This window comes from Cryptotermes secundus, unplaced genomic scaffold (genome assembly GCF_002891405.2).
Source record: "Cryptotermes secundus unplaced genomic scaffold, Csec_1.0 scaffold598, whole genome shotgun sequence".
NCBI classification, from domain to species: domain Eukaryota; kingdom Metazoa; phylum Arthropoda; class Insecta; order Blattodea; family Kalotermitidae; genus Cryptotermes; species Cryptotermes secundus.
In genome coordinates, this window is record NW_019723311.1 from 738,677 (window position 1) to 759,627 (window position 20,951).

Here is a 20,951-nt window from a genome sequence, read left to right on the forward strand (position 1 = left end):
TGCAATCATTTGTTACCACGGGGATACAGTTTACCCTTCGGGGATAACATGCACAGTTTCAATATGTGTCAATGAAAATATCCAAAGAGGATGGTGAAGGATGTACACGTATGTGTACTACTCATTGTTATGAAACTATCTGATAAACACAAGAGAAAAATTTAATACAAAAGACAGTTACTAATACAGTGGCTATGATGCATATTGTTTATATATATGCTTGATGGCTTCAAGCTTTCACCAAGTTAATAAGAATTGGTACAAATGTTAGAAAAGCACTGTTTCAACAATATACAGTAACTTTTTCAAGCATTTCAGTATCATCCTGAGACAGGATGAATAATAGAAAAACATTATGTGCTTATATCTGAGCTCATTTCTCACATCTTCATATCTCACAAAACTATAGCACAGAATGTTGTGGGACTTTTAAACAGTGGTAGGAAAAATCATAAATTCAGTGCTGCTTTTATTATCTGAACACTGTGCTCTAATTATTGGAAATGTAACAACTACATCCATATTCTTGTTATCACTATATGTTAAAATGCAGCATAATTAATCTATTTCAAATATCTTTGAAATTCACAGAATCACAGATGACCCTAGTACTGTTAAAATACAGAGAATGAATGGCTGATATCAGAGGCAATCCAATGTAACATTATATTGAAGAGTTTAACATAAGATACCAGTAATATGGATAGGTACTACCCTCTGAAGAACTACGTGACCAACATGACATAACTACTGTTCCTCACTTGAAACAAGGTATGAATATGGTTATGACAGGACTGCCAACAAAATGTGATGTGGTATGAAACACATCAGGATTCCCGTACCTAACCTGCTACCACACGTATTTCTGAGAAAATCTGAAATCAAATAAGATGAAAAACAATAAGCAAACATTGTTTGTAATATGGATCAATGATCTATAATAACTCCACCTCTAATAATTATCACATTCTATAGAGATAAAAATTGTTTAAACAAACTTGATAAAATATTTAACTGAAATTGGATTCAAAGCCAATAACATAATGCAATACACATTAAAAAACAAACAAAGAATCTCACAATGTGTAATTATTTCAGTCCTGATCTATTTACATGACAGTGAACACAAGTAAAGTTACTGTACACTTACATTATATATGGGACCTGCTTTTTACATCTATATCCTGATGTTTACACAAACCTGAATGTATGTCACCTGTAACTTTTGAGGTTATCATCCTGAGAAACAAAAAGGTAGTTAAGTTTGACAAATGCTATGTGGAAATGTATTATTTCAATCAGACGTATTTCATGGAAAATATTCTGCATTTCTGTGGAATTAAATTATAGTGGAAATGAAATATACTTCCATGGCAAACCACAACATGAACTCACAAATGGCTTAACCTTGCTGCTGTACTGTGATTCTGTAGATTGAGGAACAAGATATTTTGCTTAAGCCTGTCAAACTAAGAGCAATTCTGTATTCTACAATTTGTTCATAGTCATTTCTATTGGCCCTAAAAGGATATAACAGCACCCCTTGTATTTACTGTATGGTTTATACCTCATACAGATGCTTACTCAAAATGATCTGAAATGACTTCACAGAACTGCCCCTCTTAGTAACATGTCAAGTTATGATATTTAACACCTGTTATATTATCAATCGAAATACATACAGACTCACAGTATAGGCATGGCATTCCCAAAAATACATCTTAGGGAGGTATGTAAGATATTCTAACTAAACATTTGGTTTCCAGAAACATTTGGAAATAGGCGTTGGCTCACACAAAACATATTAAAAAGTTCAGTATCCTCATTTAGATTTAACAAGTTATACTTTAAAAGGACACAAGTTGGTTACAGTTTTCTACATCATTACAGTGTATATATGCAAGATAATGTTGTTTGTACATAAAAGTTTCACATGCTTTTGTTTAGTAGATGCTGAGCAAAATACAATTTGAACTTTGCCGTTTGCTTGTTATATTCACAGTATCAACACTTTCTTGTTACATTCAGGATGATTACAGCTAATAAAGCAAATTCCAAGGGATGTGCAAGATAGTGGCAATAGTAGGAAAACAAACCATGAAACATATGACCTATCACTGTTGAAGTATTTCTATAAATATCATCCTGTTACATACCCCATAGTGAAGAATTTTACTGTTGGTATTGATTTTTTTTTATTTATGATCATGAGTAGCTTGGTATCCCATATTGCTGCCAACTTGCAGGGAAACTGCCATAGTCACTACAGTTTTCCATCACCAACTGCAATCCTATGTGTAACAACTACTATCAATCGAAGGCAAGAGTAATGCACTTCAACAAGGCTAACAAAGAGCACCAACAGTCTGTCTTCACATTGAGTCAGAACACTGTACACATTTATTGTCACTTTGCTTACACACCAGCACTGATCAGTGTAATTACACCAGCTTCATGAGGCAACCGCTGGACATAGTGGCATGGCACGGCATGGCATGTGATTGAGCCAAAGATTTCTACTTACATCAACTTCTCATAGTCTAAAAGATACCTATAATAAAATACTCCATAGTATATTTTAACAAAATAAATTTCATACAAAGAAAAGACTATTTTCAATGGATTAACAATGCTGAAAATGTTGTCAGAAATGTACGTATAAAACCAAGACTGGATCAGACCACCATTCAACAAAGTGTCTTGCAACTGGCTCAAAGCTTAAGCGCCAAACCTCCAAAAAATCCCTACATACCAACCACACAAGCATTCAAGCATTTCTATATGGGTTTATTACATAAAGAATAAAATATTCAGAAGGGGGAAAACATACTATGTAAACTGTCATGTTACTGAGTATTCTTTCTGGTTTTCTTATAACAATCATTACACTAATGCTTATATCGTATTTGTACTGAATATTTCGAAGTACACATTTCTATCTTTGAATGGAAACTTGGTCTGGCTTCTTATGCCATTGTTTCTTTGAACTGAGCTACAAAAAAAAAAATCAAAATTACTCCTTTTTTAAATTATCTACTTATATACATACATAATGTTTAGCAACCTTAAAACTTGCATCCAATCAAGGATAAAACTGACAAAAAGCATTTCTATCTTCTCACAATCTTAAATTCTAACGGCATTACTTCATTATTTTAAGAACTGAATATAATGTACCTATTTTTGGACACACCGGGATTTCCACCATGCAATGGCCAGACCTTTGGAACATATACTAAAGGTTATTTTAAACAAAAAGTTGTATATGCAAAAGCTCAGCTCATCACGGCTATCAAGTCAAGTGTTACTGTAGTGTAGAGCTGAATACAAAGACCAGGAGGGGGGGGGGGGCATGTTGATCACAGATTTGGCAGACTCATCCAGTACTGCCAATAAGAAACACTGTCTGATAGATACTGCAACTCATTTCCATTCTATTAAGGGAGAACAGTGGACTTGCTCTAAACGTGTTTTCAAAATGGAGTTATTCTGCACTGTATTCATCCACTAATCATACTGACTCTCTAAAGGTTGTTAACGATGTTTCATTTGCTACACCAATATTATCTTGGACACCATCCTTTGTGAAGTATATTTAACACATAAATCTCATGCATTAGCTTTACTCCCATTTTCAGTGTACTATGCCCAGTATTCAAAAGATCCCAGTTCAATCTAACTTTAAAAAAATAAGAAAATGTATGAGCATAATGATAATCTTCCACCATGAGTGCAGCCAATTCTCAAAACATCATGTACAGCAACTACACATACATACCTCATTGGATAACAGACAATGACCAATATAATACTGGTATATCTGGTGACATCTTACTCACTAATGAGATCCCATTTAGAACCCATTAATATTCAATGTTGTTCTGCATTTATTTCACCAGAACAGTATTATACAAAACCTCTGAAACTGAAACCTGTATTGAAAGCCTGGATTAAGAAAATAAAAAAGCTTCAAGTCAGCATCCTGTGATGTGGCCAGTAATTTTAGGTTGATATCTTATTACAGAATTACACACACTTTTTGTTCTTTTCTCACAAAAGATTTATGTGAGACTGTCACAAAATTTGACAATCAAAACAATGTTTTAAACATAAGATTAAACTATTTTTCTGGTGAAAATAAATTAGTAATGTATGAAAAATAACACTGAAATAGGGTAAACCCTACAACACAAAAGATTTTTTATTTTTTGGAAATACATAAAGAATTAAGCAAAAACAATGGGAGAGAAAAGAAACAAGTTTGAGAAATGAGTTTCTCTTTTATCATGTGCTAGGATACCTCAGTCAGTAAAGCGACTGGCTATGGATTACACAACTTGAAATCTATTCCAAGCAGAAATAGGAACTAAGTTCAGACCTCCTACAAATAGGAATCATGGGTACACTGGATGGAACACAAAGCTGAGAACTCATTTTCATTTAATGCCTGCATTAAAAATGCATACATTTTTACAACGGTTTACATCCATAAAACGAATTTAAATTTTTTTCCTTTTTACGTTTCTAGCACTCCCACGTTTCTTGAATTTTAACCAAATTCAGCAAAATTTCTGACCCACTGTAAATTAAAATTTAACATTTTAGATAAAAAAAGAAACTACACATATATAATATACCTGATGACTTTATAAGGTTAAAACGTGCTGTAGAAAAAAACAATGTAGCACACCACCAGTCTATGAACATGACATGAAGCTGCACCTCCAAAACTGTCCCTGTGAATTATAAGAAGAATTCTATCTTCTGCGACATACTATAAGATAGAACTCTTCACTGTTTTTTCTTAATTACAAGTTATATTTATAAAGCCCTTACTGTGAATCTAGATCAAATTTGCATTCAAGTTGTATATATTTGCTTTTGATGACTGGTACTGAAAATTTTTCTGTAAATGTCTAGTCAATGAAATATAATTTTAAGGTCGCTGAGTTTAGTTCTAAATAAGCAGTACTAGGAACTACAATTTGCCAAGACCCACAAACCATTTCTCACATAATCACTAAACACATAAGCACGCACGCACACACACACATTCTTCCTCATGACTCTCAAAAATCTAAATATGATCCACAATATTCCATTTAAAAAATATAACAGTACATTCTACTGAAATGGCAGAAGGATCATAAGTTCTAACATACCCATACTAAAAAAACACATTCACACATATGGTAAAATTATATGAACATTCCTTTAATTAGTGATAACAGGAAATAACAGCCTGGATGTGTGTGCAGGCATAAAGACATATGTCTATGGAACTGCTATAGGGCATGAAGGAGATATGTTGCTGCAACTGTAGGGCAACAAGGCACAGGACTACTGTAACATTTCCTCTAAAAGGCAAAGAGTATCCCTGAAGCGGGTTTTAAAATGTATTATCATTTTAGAGGAAACATTTAATCACTACAGACCTCATTCTAAAACAACTTCTGCTGCTTAACATAATATTGGAATAATTATGACAATGACAGCATAATAAAATATTGTACTATTACATACAAAAACAACGTTACTAAATACTGCATCATCACTATGAAGGAAGCTGGAGTCTCAATGTACACATTTGTAGACTGCCATGCCATGTAGCAGTGCACTATATGAATATTTTCTGATACATGTAACATAAAATTGGGGAGTTATATTAAAAAAAAAACATTTCATGTCAACATGATATTTCAGCAGTTTGTCGCATACAAGAAGAAAATAATTTTGTTGCTCAATATTTTTGGAAATGACAGATAAAATCAGTCTGAATTCAATAAACATTGTACTTTCATAAGCTACGACACAAACCATTCTCATCCGGAATCAAACTACAGTGGAAGATAAGGAACAGAACGTCAGTGAGATGTAATCATAGCAAAGTATGTGTGTCACACTGAACTTCATTAAAAACATTCATAAATTTTCTCTATTTCTCTCCTGCTTCACAATTCTAACATTAACAGCAAAGTTTCAAAACCAGATCAGAACTTTATGAAGAAAATATGTGTACATGTTTCAAGGCAGTCCTAGTTTAAGATAAGACATGATTACAATAATCTAAAAATGTATTAAATTATTTCATTTTTGAGCCACTGATGGTTCAAAAAACAAATATGACCACGATGAACAAAACATTTTGTTCTGTCCATGTAAAATCAACACTACATGACACACTGATTCCTGTTCATGCACTTTCAGAAAAACTAAATATACTGATACAAAACTTACAAAAATAAGCAGAACTATTCTTCGTATCAGCTTAGAAAAGGTATGCAGAGAAAACTAAGAAGTCATATATGTTTGTGTGTTTCTTAGATCATATAGTGTGAATAAAGAAATGCTAGAAACAGGTGATTTGGGGGGGGGGGAGAGTCAAGTCAAAGTCAGCTATTTTTATGTTACTCTGCTATAGGCTTGGAGCAACTTATGGGTGTAATTCAGTCACCATAGCTAATCCTGACCAAAATTCAACTGGGTATGTTGAGTACATTAAGCAGAATTTTACCTATGTTACATGGACAGTAACAGCACATGTTGCGACCTTTAAGCAAATGTTTTATTTCATCCCCTGAACATTGTAGAAAATAAATAATTATATCATATATAACCACAAAGATACTGTGGCAAGATACTACAAAAAGAGAAAAGCAGATAAAACACACAGTATCATCTACTTTTGAAGTGGAGAAAAGTATGTGTGCTTTAAGTTCCATAACCTCAAAGCTAAATTGATAATGCTCCACTCTTATGGTCAACTGGGTGAGCAGAATAGAGTAAACTTCAATTATATATATATATAGTGGCATATGGGATGTTTGCCCATTTATTGCATCTGTAAAAATTACAATGTTAGGAACATATTTCAAATTCTGCCACTGAATGCAGCAATACATGTAAATTACAGCGAAAGCAGAATATGGAGTTGCTATTGACACCGCAGTAGCAACGTAGTTGGCAAGATGGCTAACAATGGGATACTTATTGTAAAGTAGAAGGTGACAACTGTGCAGTTTTTGTGGAGACAATAATTATCACTTTAACAATGAGATAATTTTGTGGATATTTTGACACCCAAGAGGGCTCCAAGGTAACAAACAACATGCAGACACAGCAAGCACTTCAAAGAGGATGTTTTGAGGATGGAGCAAAAGCATAACTTCAAGTGTTGTAGACCAGATAATATGGAAAGTTTACAGACTGGCCATGAATCAAGGCTCAAATCAAGAGCAAAAGTTACAGTGTAATCAAAAATATCACACCATTTAATATACCAAATACTGAGCTTGAAGGGTCTGCCTTTTCTCATAGATTACTGTAAAGCAAAAGCTTAATAAATGTAACAAAGAGAGGCTGAATTTTAATGCTTTGGTAAGACATTAAATGGCTTTACACTTCACCACATGCTTTTTCCATCGTAGTACATTCTATCTGGATATAACTGCAAAGCAGCAAAATCTCAGATTCTGGGGTAATGAACATTTACATCAATGTCACAAGAAAAATACTTATGGCAAAGAAGTACTGAATGGGTTGCCATAGCAAGTCATGGAATAATAAGACTATTTTATTTTAATGATGCAATAAACATTAATCATTTCCTGGCCATGCTGTGCAACAACTTTAGTCCCAATATCAAGATACTGGACTGCCAAGTGACTGACTCTGTGGTTTATGAAAGATGAGGCCAGACCACATTATGGTTAATGTGGTCCTTGATTTCCTGCATGGAATCACTGGTCCATGAGTAACCTCTCTTTTCTTTTGTGTCACCAGAACTGTGGACAAATCTGGCCACCCCACAGCCCAGACATTAATTTAATCTATGTAATTTTTTCTTTGGGATTTCATGAAGGAGAAACTGTATGTAAAGAAACATGGTTCAGTAATGGAAGACTGAGCCTGATCATACTGCTTTGTTACACAACTTCACAAGACATGATGCAAGTAATCATATATGATAGCATTACAAGTACTCTTTATGAGGTTCTAAGTAAGAATGGAGACCATAACATGTCTTGCACTGAAAACAACTTTCCATTTTTCTGTGCTTCCTATTTACATAGTGGATTAAACCATATATGAAGATGAGACAATGTTATTTTTAGGATGATTATAAATTACAACCAGGGCTTGTGAAATGTACTTGCCCAATTATTATGAATAAGGCAAGTGGTGAGTGTATTTTAGAGTCTACCCCAATAAGCAGGGTATGAAGGAGGGACCACAGGAGTTTGGCGTACACTCCACCATTTCTCAGCTCTGGAGTATCCTGAACAGGGAGCATGACTTTCTGAAGGGACTGACTCTCAGCATCAAAGCCATACACTATCTTGCATGCAGCTGGTCATTTTACTGAGCTACTGCAACTCTAGTCATTCTACATTTACTTTTGTGCAACTAAAGTTCATACAATATGGGAGTACAATGATATAGTACATTAGCTGCTCATAAACTTGTACAAAGCCTATGATTCAGTTAGGAGGGAAGTACTGTGCAATATTCTCACAGAGTTAATTCTGAATTGGGATAGGCTAAATGGCCTAGTAGCAGTTTACCTCAAGACTGCTTTTAAGTTGCTTCTTTGATGTGTGGCCAAAAACACCAATGCAAAAGGTAAAGCTATCCCTGTAACAGGTTGTGAAGGCCCATAGGGTTGTGAGATGTCAAGGCTCCCACATTTTCTCTAGACAACTGGCTCACAGATGGTGGTAAGGTTGTCAGCCTTACATGCTGGCCACCTTTTACCCCCCAGGAAGATTCCTGGTACTCATTTCTGTTACATGCTGAGTTGACCCCAGGGCCATAGTGCAGCTGGAAGGATTAGGTAAACTGAAAAAAAAAAAAAATCCCCCCCCATTTGGACTCCCGTCACCTTCTGGCTTGCAGCATAGTGCCTCAACAGATAAATGAATTTAAAATCAATAATCAATCAATGAGTCTATCAGTTCCATACAAATAAGAAGAGAAACATATCTTAGCCTTATGTTTCACATACATGATTCTGTTCATCAGGTAGGGACTTCTTAACTATTGCTGGATTTAATATTGATCAAACAATACATATTGAATATAGATGATTTGTTGAAAATGCTGATGACCACTCAGTTCTCCCTGCAGCTGAGATAAAGGATGCAAGGATCTTATGTTTCAAGTTTCCATAAACCCTTCAAGCATGCTGCTTACACACAAAAATTACTTAATGACCCATGTACTGTTAATGCATTTCAGATCAGATAAGAAGTTAAAATTCAGATTCATGATCATTGCCATTTGTTTACTGCTGGCTTCCTGCTTGGCTTACAATTTGATCCCGAAGATGGAGGCCCAATGTTCCTACAAAACAATGGTGGATTGCTACCAAACTACGAAGTGTTATAATAGAGAAAATCTTATCCTCATATTAAGAGTTCTTAAAATTCTATGACGTCAAATTAAAGTTACAAATGTGACTGTTTCTTGAACAGATGTAACTGCTGAAACTTCACACTATATGTAGCTGACCAGCTGAAGTTGCTTTAGAGTCAAAGCAATAAACAAAGTAAATACAGGGCCTGTGCTATTACAGGGGGAACACAACTGGGCAGTGATTTTTCTTCAGCATTTAACATTCATCCACACAGCCATCCACTCAACAAACATTCCTGTCTTTCATCCATTCCTTTCTTCAAATTTTCTGCTGCCTATCCCAATTTTTCTGCAAATACATTTTAATGCAGGTCAGGCTTTCAACAGAATGTCAAAAACAATACAATGGTGGCAAGCAGCACTTTGCATACTGGATCTACTCAACATGGACAACTAACTGAATCATGTCTGGGTCACTGGTTCCCAGGACAATTACCACATGAAAATTATTTCCTTGTTCTTCTAGTCAGGATCATGTTGCTTGTCACCATATTCCTTCTCACAAAATGTGATTTAGTAACATTCTGAATATCGTTTTGGAACTAACATGAAGCACCTTACTGTGTCCATTTTAAGAAAGGAAAAACCTTGCAATAATTATGTGAAATGAAAGGACGTGACTAGTGAAAGCAGTTCCTCATAATTAATTCACAACAATATTTCGTCTCCAATAACTTGAACTGCAGCACAACTGTAAACAACTGAGATTGGTGCCTGCATGGAAGTAACCTGATGTGCTCCATACCAGACTTTTTATATTTTCAAATCTTCAGCTGCACCAAGGTTTGCAAGGGTCTTCTTAATGCGAAGTGCTGTGAGACGAGCTGCCGCATTCTGATACCAGCACTCTTTCATGACTTTCGACATCACATGAAGCGCCTGCAACAGATGTCAGAAGACAATGTCACAGTGATAATCTATTTCTGTGAAAGTGATCTTATTTCAGCATAAACATAATATCCACTCTGCATCACCAAGGACAGACTTCAACAATTTGTAAGAAATAAACTATTTTCCAACTTGTTTTTCTTTTGAAGTTCCATATAGTAATCTTTCAGATTAAAAAATGTCACAGATGTACTGCTTCCAACAAGATGCGACTTTACCCTATTCTGATTATCATTGCATGGGATTATAACACTGCCTAACCATTTGATAGATTGAGGATCACTGAGACCATGTGCCTCAGATCTCCTGATCTGATCATCCACGAACAGGGAGTTTTAAATCTCCCAGTACTATGTGTTGGCAGCGAGATTTTACCTTGATGGGAATAGTTTACTGTCTTGAAATGGGAATTTTTAAATCACGAAGTACTACAGGGTTGGCAGCCATATTTTATCTCAGAGATAATGGTAATGGTACTGAAAAAAAAACAATGCTTGGCCAACTGGAATGTGAACAAATCCCACTACAATAATGCAACACACAACTGGTATAGAACAACAGTACATAACAAGTTCACTTATTAATGGTTCATGATAACGCAGAGCTGCAACACTGTATGTGTGCTGCTGTCAACATCATTAACCCTGATATTCTGTTTTGAAGTCAAATCAGGACTTGATGACCAGCTGACCATGTTCCAGACATTAACTCTGAATCCAGAAGTGTTAAGTTACAGGTGATGGCCCAATAACAAATGAAACTGCTGGTCAGGTCTACTACACAGCGGTTGTGATGGAGACAGGAAGAGTACCATATTTATCTGCATAATTTATGCAGATTTTTACACAAAAAATCATGTCTGGAAGTTGTGTGATGGTATTTTGTGAAATCTTCAGCATACAGACTACACAGTGTTGTCAAATGGTATGGTGACTGATGATTAATGAAGTGGAAAGGATTTGCAACAAAACAGTCATCAATTCATTTGTGGTACTAGCCTGGCATCTGCCTGAAGGGTGAGGAAAACTACAAACAACCTTAGTCAAGATACCCAACATCCCACCTGAGATCTGAACCAGCTAGAATGTTACAGACATATGAACCTGCTTGGTATGAAAGTTATGGGACATAAAATATGCAAAGAGTACTTTCCAGAGTGATTGAGGGTACAATGCCCAGGCATCTGATAACATATCTGCCCTACTCATTGAGTACCCTCTGGTTTATGTAGTCAACTTCCTGCAAAGGTTCTGTTCCTGCACTCTAGATAGGTATCCCAGCCATCTCAACCACCCTACTTTGATCATTTTCACTACATCTAGTTTGTTATGTACTTTATATATTATATATATATTTTTTATTGCTAGTGGGGTGGGACTAAGTCCCTTGTACTGCGGCCACTTCTGGCCTATTGTACCAGCCCCAGATGATAGGTGAGGGTGATTGTGGAGCAATTGGTGGAATGAAGATTGGCAGGGGAAACCGAAGTACTTGTAGAAAACCTGCGCCAGTGCCACTTTGTCCACCACAAATCCCACTTGACCAGACCTGGGATCGAACCCGGGCTGCCATGGTGGGAAGCCAGCGACTTACTACTCGAGCTATGGTGCAGTCCTGATATATATTATATAACTAGCTGATAAAATCGTCTACTTTCCTTTTGTGTATGAGGGTTTTCAGCTCCTGTCATTTGTTCTTCATGGAATCTCCTTTTTTATCTAAGTACCATCTTTTCTGTTCTTCTCATTTCCTTATACTGTTCTTTAGTCTCTCTTGTATAGTATTTTTGTATCAGCCTATAATAGCCTTCATTCTTATATTTGTTATCTCACACTACTCTGGGTGGCAACTAAGTTCTCACTCAGCATTCAGAACTTGGCTTTTGGAGTTCTCACAACTTCACTCAGCCATTTGCAGCACAGAGGCAACAGTGAACTACATCTAAAACTGTTAAGTTAATCATGATTAAAAAAAATTATCACTACAAGTTTAGAAGGAAGATATTAAACACATGAATCAACCAATGTGTATGACTTATAACCAATGCTGAGACAATAATACAAATCTAAAATTCTGAGATCATTTTCTCTTCATAACATGAAGTGATATACCTCATTTGACTGCCAACGGTTAGGAATAGACGGCCTTTGTCGGTCCAGACACACCACTTTCCTCATTTCTTCAATGGTTGGGTCAGATTGGACCATGTCATAGAATGGCAACTGGTAATCATCATAGATACCACCAACATTACACCTCCTTGCAATCTCCCAAAATATGAGGCCAAGAGCATATACATCTGCCCTTTTAAATGAATCAAAGTGGTTGATGTTGATAAGCTCCTCAAGCACCTGCATAACAAAATACAATGAAGAAATGAAGCATACAACAGTAGAATATGCTCTGAGAGTATAAGAGATAACAGTAATACACAGAAACTTCTGACAGAAGGCTATGAGTCTTATAAATGCTTTTAAGGTAATAAAAAAATATGAATAACAATGTCCAGCATGATTATTTCCTAATCAGTGAAGGAAAAAATTTACAAATTATTCACTATACACTCAACTCGCGATTATCTGGGATAATGGTGGGGATGGAAATCACGATTAATCGGAAAACCAGGTAAGACAAATTTTATTAAAAGTAGTACTGTAATACTGTACCTTTATAATACTATAGGCCTACCTGTATTTAAATTTATTCAACCTAATTTTTATGTCATCTCATGGCCTATTTAATACTTTTTTTACATAACACTGAAGTATGAATTAGTTATTTCAATCACAGTGTTCAACAACATTCAACACTTTTTACGAATATTCACACTTAGCACTTAAAAAAATTTAATATTGTCGTTTTCTTTTTCGCAGCATTTTCCTTTTTACGGATATCTGTATGAAGCCTACATAATATTAGCTTGTCATTTAATAAACTGTTCTCTTCATTCTCAAGATAGTCTAGTAAGGAATCCAAATAATTAGGAGCAGCACCATGTGATATTTTCTTACTAACAGCACTGTCCATCTCTTCCTCATTCTCACTATCTTCCCGCTCTTCTGGCTGCATCCGCACTGAACTTACGATTTCGTCACTGCTTAACATTTCGAAGCCAAGCTCACATGAGTCACAGACAAACCACTCTCTTATATTTTCCACGTTTACTTCTTCACCACCATGAACTTGGTTAGCCAATTTTGTCAATTCTATGGCTATCTCATTTTCACTGAATCCAGTGAATCCATGGATTTCATCATCTTCATTAGTGACGAAAGGCATCAGTTTCTTCCATAAATTTTTCGATACAGATGGCTTTACTGTATCCCACGCTGTTGAAATCTCGCATATGGCATATGTGCTTGTTTAGCACAAACTGCTCCTGTTATTGTTGTTCCCTGTGCCCTTAGTTGATTAAACCAGATCAGCATTGCTTTGTCGAGATCATCATATGTTGATTTTTTCATGGTTTTTCTCTTCTTCATTCCGCTTGAATTAGAAGACGAAGCAAAGGAAATTAATTGATTCTTTTGTTTTTTCAAATCACGAACAGTTTGTTCTCCAATACTGTATTGCATTGCTAATTGTTTAATTACACCTCTTTTTCCCAACTGATTGATAATTTCAAGTTTCTGTTGAATATTTAACACAACACGCTTCCTTTTACACCCTGACATTTTGCTAACACACTTGAAGATCGATACAAAGAGCCTAATTGGGGTGGTGTATCTGTCCTTGAAACTTCCCACAGATCATTTCATTCTTTCACCCCTCAAAAAAGCCCTGGTTAAGCCGCAAACCGGTTTATCTGCCCCCGGATAATCGAGAGTTGAGTGTATTTATATTCCTGTAAATTTATTACCAATATCTTTTTTTTTTATTCATTTTAAAATTCCCAAGGCATTCACAACTCTGCTTCTGAATATACACAAAATCATCTGCAATTATTACTTCTAACTCTTCAGTTCAAAGCTAGATTCTATATAGATGAGAATGGGGGGATGAATGGAAACTCGGGTTTCATTGGCAGAGTCACACATGAGTAAGCTTACCTCTGGAGCCATGTACCGCTTTGTGCCAACACGATTGTTAAGCGGAATATCTACCGTGTCTGTTGCCACATCATGCCTCACAGCTAGACCCAAATCCCCAATGGCACATGTAGTATTTGATTTTACTAAAATATTTTTTGACTTGAGGTCTCTATGAGCTATGGCAGGTTTTCCTGTGGACAAAAATAACAATGTAAAAATATAGGGAAACGGAATCAACAAAACAAATTGTATGTTACAACTAACTCCACAGCACAGGCTCTTCTATGGAACTCTAAGGTCCAAAGACCTGTGTTCAGTAAAGCGTACTTCAGGACTGTGACCCTTAGACAACTGAATCCAATCCATACCTTCACAACTTATTTCTCTAAAATCATTTTAATACTAACTGTCTATCTCAGTAGATCAAGTTACTTACAGGAATCCTAAGAGAACCAACTGGGAGTCTTACTAACACAACCTAAAGGTAAATCTGGAGACCATCTCGCAAAATATATGCACAATAAAGGATGTTGATTGGCCTGTTGACCAGTTGCAACAGGCTATTATCTCGTCTTTTAATAGTAATTGTCTGGGTAGGACCACGTGCGAACCAAGGAGAGCGCCTTGGTGGAATAAACAGCTGAGTGGGCTTAGAACCAAAATGAGAAGGCTGTTTAATACAGCTACAGTGGGACACCAACAAGGAAGCCCTTACCTGTCTACACAAGAAATAAGGAAAGCCAAGCGATCCTCATGGAGGAGGCACTGTCAGGAGATCAATGATGAACCAGGTGGTGCCATACTCATGAGAATCATGGCAAAACAGGCGAACAACAAGGTCAGGATGATTAAGCTGCCTAACAGGCAGTATACTCAAACAGGAAGGGAGACACTGAATGAATTATTCAGGGTTCACTTTCCTGATTCAAAATTGACTGATAATTTGGATGATGGACAGGGTCACCAAAACCAGGGCACTTACCAAAGCAAGACGAACAGGGTAGAAAATCAGATGGGCACCGAATACCTTTAGACAATTTAAGTCAGCGGGAACAGATGGAATTGTACCGGCACTTTCGCAGCAAGGGGCAGATCTCTTAGTTCCACACCTATGCCACATATATATAGCCTGCATGGCATATGGTTTTATTCCCATGGCCTGGAGGCAAGTTAAGGCGACATTTACCCCAAAGCCCGGGAAACTAGATAACATCGAGGCTAAGACTTATTGCCTTATCAGCCTGTCGTCTTTCCTTTTCAAAACGATGGAGAAAATAGTGGATAGGCATATCAGGGACGGGGTGTTGAGGACATATCCCCTACACCGAAACCAGCATGCCTACCAAACAGGTACATTTACCGAAAGCACATTACATAATGTCGTAACATGCATAGAAAGTGCGATTGAACACAAGGATCTTGCCTTAGGAGCATTCCTTAACATAGAGGGAGCTTTTGATAGAACCTCATTTGATATAATCAAACAGGTCACTGGAAAGCATGGCATAGAGCCTGCAATATGCAGGTGGATCAGTGCTATGCTGCAAAGCACAACCATAGCTGCAACACTATCTGGAGAGACTCTGAGGGCATCCGCGTCTAGGGGGTGCCTGCAGGGGGGCATGCTCTTGCCTCTGCTGTGGAGCCTGGTCGTTGACGATCTCCTCTGGGGACTAAATGATGATGGGTATTATACAGTAGGATATGCTGATGATATAGCAATCCTCATAAACAGAAAATTCCTTTCGACAGTATCAGAGCGTCTTCAAACAGCTCTGTACATGACCCAACGATGGTGTGAAAGAACAAGCCTTTCAATCAATCCTAATAAGATGGTAATTATACCATTTACCAGGAAGAGAAATATAAAGGGCCTTAAGGAACCAACCCTCTTCAATAAGACGATCCAGCTCTCCAGCGATGTCAAGTACCTTGGTCTAGTATTAGATAAGGGACTGACATGGAAAAAGCAGCTGGACAAGGTCATCAATAAAGCCTATAAGGCTTTTTGGACATGCAGAAGCATGTTTGGTAAAACTTGGGGACTGCAGCCACACGTCATGCATTGGATATACACTGTGGTTGTAAGACCCATAATTACATATGGCGCCACAGTATCGTGGCCCAGAGTTAAACTCAAGACAAGCAAAGCAGAACTTAGGAAAACTGCAAAGGTTGGCTTGCTTGGGTATCACAGGAGCAATTCAAACATCTCCAACAGCTGCACTGGAGACACTTCTTGGACTCCCCCCACTGCATATACAGTCAGAGGCAGAGGCCAGGGCAGGAATCTACCATCTCCAGTGCAGTGATCAATGGAAACCTAAATCGGATAGTTTTGGACATGCATACGTAACTCAGGACATAAAAAAAAACATATTACAAATGGGGTTGGACAAAATGATACTGAGACATGTATACGAAAAACCCTTCACAGTCAGATTTCTTGACAGGAGTGAATGGGAAGACGGGTTTCAACCCGATAGAGAAGGGGGATTGATCTGGTATACAGATGGTTCCAAGATAAATAATGGCACTGGAGCTGGCGTGTTCTGCTATGGCATGAGGTGGAAACTTAGTTTCAGCCTTGGGCAGTACATGACATTATTCCAGGCAGAAGTATATCTGATTAAGGCATGTACACGCATTATGGAGAATCTAGATAGGAACTACAGAAACAGGAACATCTACATTCTATCTGACAGCCAAGCTGCACTTAACCTTTAACATACGGACTTTTAAATTGCCGGGAGCCCCCTGCGGCCAGTATTTAAATCACCCTGATTAATTAAATTTCCAAACCGTCAGAAAAAAATCCGTATTTTCCGTTCTATGCAACATAGAAATAAAAACTAAAAACAACCTGAAAGACAATACATTTTTCTACGTGTACACAGAAGAGCAATTTTTACAAATGAAAACTAACTGTGATTATTTTGTCATGAATTGCAAAATATAATCTTTATTATATATGTCATGAAATTCCAAAGGACTTACCCGTTGTTTATTCTTCAGCCTTAAATCATGGTGACATTGTAAATATAATCACACTATATACTCGTACAATAATATTTTGTTCAGACTGTATGCGAGTTTGAACTGCATCACTTCACAGTTTACAATAACTCACACTCGATGCGCGTGTACTACTTGTCGAAGCAGCCGAACCCACACAGCGCAATATGACACTTTACGTGCTTCTGCGCTTCTTATTCTGAGAACAAATACGTCTTAGTTTCCCTTTGGTTGGCCAGTGTTGTGAATGTTTCACCTCCAGTCGACTCAGTTGGGCCCCCTGATAAATTTGGCCCTCCCCCGAGAAACGCCACTGACCATGATATTTGGGTTGTGCGACTGAAGAATCGTCTTGGGGGAGGGGGGTTTCTAGCAAAATCGAATAAATTATGTTGATTGACAAAGCGACACTCTCACCTGTTGGTAATATTCGCAAAATAGTGATGCAAAGTAAGTATAATAATACTCGAAAAGAGTGCCAGTCCGACACATACTGAAAGTCGGAGTGGCGAAGATGCCTTTACTCACAAAGTAATACTGGCTCAGTGGGTTTATACCTCTTCCAAGACACAAAAAAAATTATATACAACGAAATATTAGACAATCCGACACTGACTCCCTGACTGATAATTCGCCACTGAAAACCAATCCTTGAATGCGTCAGACTTCCTTGAAGGCTTTGCAAGCGCTCTTATGCAAGCACCGATAAATATTTCCTCATCAGTTCTCGAAACAAAGCTGGGCTATATTTGGCTGAGCAGGTCATAAACAGTCATATCTAAACGTAAATAGTATCGAAACCAGTACCGTGATAAATAATTTCTTTGTTCAGAGCTAAGGAATGAACCACTGACATGACCTCACGTAGGTTTGTTTTGGTTTCCAACCCAAGGTCAAACTGCCAGCACTCCCAAAGAGAGCATGTGTCCTGCAACGTGAACACAGGTCATTTGGCCAACTTCGGTTACGGCCTGCGACATGTATATGTGACATTCGGCCGTTAAAGGTTAAAGCGCTTGACAAACACCAGATCAACTCAAAATTGGTCTGGGATTGCCACCAAACTCTCGTGGAACTCACCAAACATAACAGGGTACAACTGATATGGATGCCGGGGCTTGATGGTATTGCTGGAAATGAAATAGAAGACCAATTGGCCAAGATTGGAGCTGAACATCCATTCATAGGACCTGAACCAGCCTGTGGCATCTATACAAGAGTTGCCAGAAAGGCAATCAGGGACTGGACAAATATGAATCACAAGAAATACTGGGGATCCTTGATTGGACTCAGGCAAACAAAGGGACTCATATTAGGACCCTCCACTAAAAGAGCGAAGGAACTGTTGAAGTTAAACAGGAACCACCTATGATGGGTGGTAGGACTACTTACAGGATAACTGTCACCTTAAACGACACCTCTTCAAACTGGGACTAAGTAACAGTCCAACTTGTGAGAGGTGTCAAGAAGAAAATGAAACAGCCACACATATCCTGTGTGAATGTGAGGCCTTAGCTTATTTAAGATTATGTCACTTGGGTCAATACTTTATGGAACCAAGTGACTATTTCGACATCCCCACGTACAAAATCCTGCGCTTCATTCAAAGCACGGGATTGCTGAGGGGATAATCAGAAGGGGAGGCACAATAAATCACTGTGGTCATGGTGCAAGGGCCAAGAAGGCCCACCCCTTATACATACATACATTCATTCATTCATTCATTCATTCATTCATTCAACTGTTTATCACCATCTGTGTTAGCTATGTATACATGTCTGCTGGATTACTTGGATTAACATAGGCAGGAGGAAATACAATTATTAATTAGATCTTATGAAGACTGGTTGTAGTAATGTGGGCTGGACTGCACTAAGTTCCTAGGGTTTGACACAAGGTTCCTAGCTCTCTCTCTCTCTCTGCCACTCTGTGTGTGTGTGTGTGTGTGTGTGTGATATATATGAACTTATTTGTGGCTTACCTTGTGTGCCTACAATCTCCATGTGGAGATGTGCCAGACCTGTGGCAATTGATAGTGTCATACGGATCATGCCTGTAGTGTCAACGGTGCTCCTATTCAGATAATCAAAGAGAGACCCATTCTCATGGTAGTCCGTAATCAGCCACAGTTGTGTCCACGTACCATTATCTGAAATAATCAAAACAAAACTGTCAACATTTAGAGTTATGTGAAAGCATGACATGTAAATTGATTTGATGTTTCCACAGTTCAGCATACCACTTATTATTGCTGGGATCAGAATAAGAAGGGAAAGGAGTCAGAAAAGCAAATGTTTGATGAACCTGTCTACCAGAATTCTGAATTCTGATGTTACACAATAAATGGTTTCAAACAGAGTTCTGATAAAGTAACAACACTCCAATTATTCATTTCGTAAGTAGAAATGATTTCATGGATGTCACAATCATGCCACACAATTTTATTAACCTTATCAGGTATGTGGAGATTACTGCAATGTTCCAAATGGCTGAATACTGTAGTGCTATAGCACCCCTTCATTTCAAACCACCCTACAGCAGCTATGGCACTGGAGTCCTGTCCTGGGCTCTAAACAGACTTCCATTATGCTCTACTAATGTGAATTACTTATGAACATCAACTGTAGGAGGAACATCGTTGGATGGAAACATCAAGTTCCAGTTACATCTGTTGTGTCAAAGATCCACTGTTTGAAGGCAACACTGCTAGCGCCTTTTAAACTAACATCAACACCTAGCTTCTTCCTGTGTTACCAGCTACTCACGTCAACACCAGTCAAGGACTTGTTGTGATACTGCATGCACACATTTTCACTCCATCAAGATGGAAGTGGTATGAAAATTCAAATTTCACCCACTACAATAATGTCTTAATATGAAAGTGCAGATTATGCTACACACCAATACTGCAAGAGGAAGTTCAGTGACCAAGAGAGACTAGTATTTCCATTGCAAGACTAACTTTACAACCTTTTCAAATCAGTGTATTACAACTCTCTTCATGTTCTGCATTCCTACACTTAAAATTATAAACAAAATTAAAATAAAGTACAACAGTGATGTGGAAACGCTACTTTGACAGACGAATGTCATACATATATGCCTCAAACAGCAACCCGCATTGGCCGAATGTCTTATATATATGACCCAGGACACGTGCCCTCTTTGGGAGTGCTGACAGTTTGATCTTGGGTTTGAAACAAAAACAAACCCACACAAGGTCATGTCAGAGGTTCATTTGTTAGCTCTGAACAATGAAATCGTTTATCTCAGTCCTGGTTTTGAAACTGTTTACGTTTATATATGACTTTATGATCTAGTCAGCCAAATATGCCCCAGCTTTGTTCTGAGAACTGAAGAGGAAATATTCGTTGGTGCTTCCAGAGCTTTCAAGGAAGTGTGATATATTCAAGGATTGGTTTTCAGTGGCGAATTATCAGTTAGGAAGTCAGTGTTGGATTGTGTCATATAGCTTTATCACTTAAAAAGTTGGTGTCAGACTGTCATATATTTCTTTGTATATTATTTTTATTTTGTGTCTCGGAAGAGGTATAAACCCACTGACTCTACTATTACAGTTATTATTTTTTATTGCTAGTGGGC

At 37.4% G+C, this 20,951-nt stretch overlaps 1 protein-coding gene across 4 annotated transcripts in view; it reads right to left on the bottom strand.

Moving 5' to 3' along the window:
- Nucleotides 1-8,998: 8,998 nt before the first annotated feature.
- Nucleotides 8,999-20,951, bottom strand: part of LOC111861802 (TGF-beta receptor type-1) — a 54,725-nt gene continuing 42,772 nt past the window's right edge. For all 4 annotated transcript variants that reach the window (XM_023846664.2, XM_023846663.2, XM_023846665.2 and 1 more), the window contains 4 exons: nt 19,330-19,497; nt 14,352-14,524; nt 12,414-12,653; nt 8,999-10,293 (listed from right to left, as the gene is read on the bottom strand). In XM_023846664.2, coding sequence (XP_023702432.1) covers nt 10,168-10,293; nt 12,414-12,653; nt 14,352-14,524; nt 19,330-19,497 — 707 coding nt within the window. In that variant the 3' untranslated portion in view covers nt 8,999-10,167. The remainder of the gene's footprint in view (nt 10,294-12,413; nt 12,654-14,351; nt 14,525-19,329; nt 19,498-20,951) is intronic.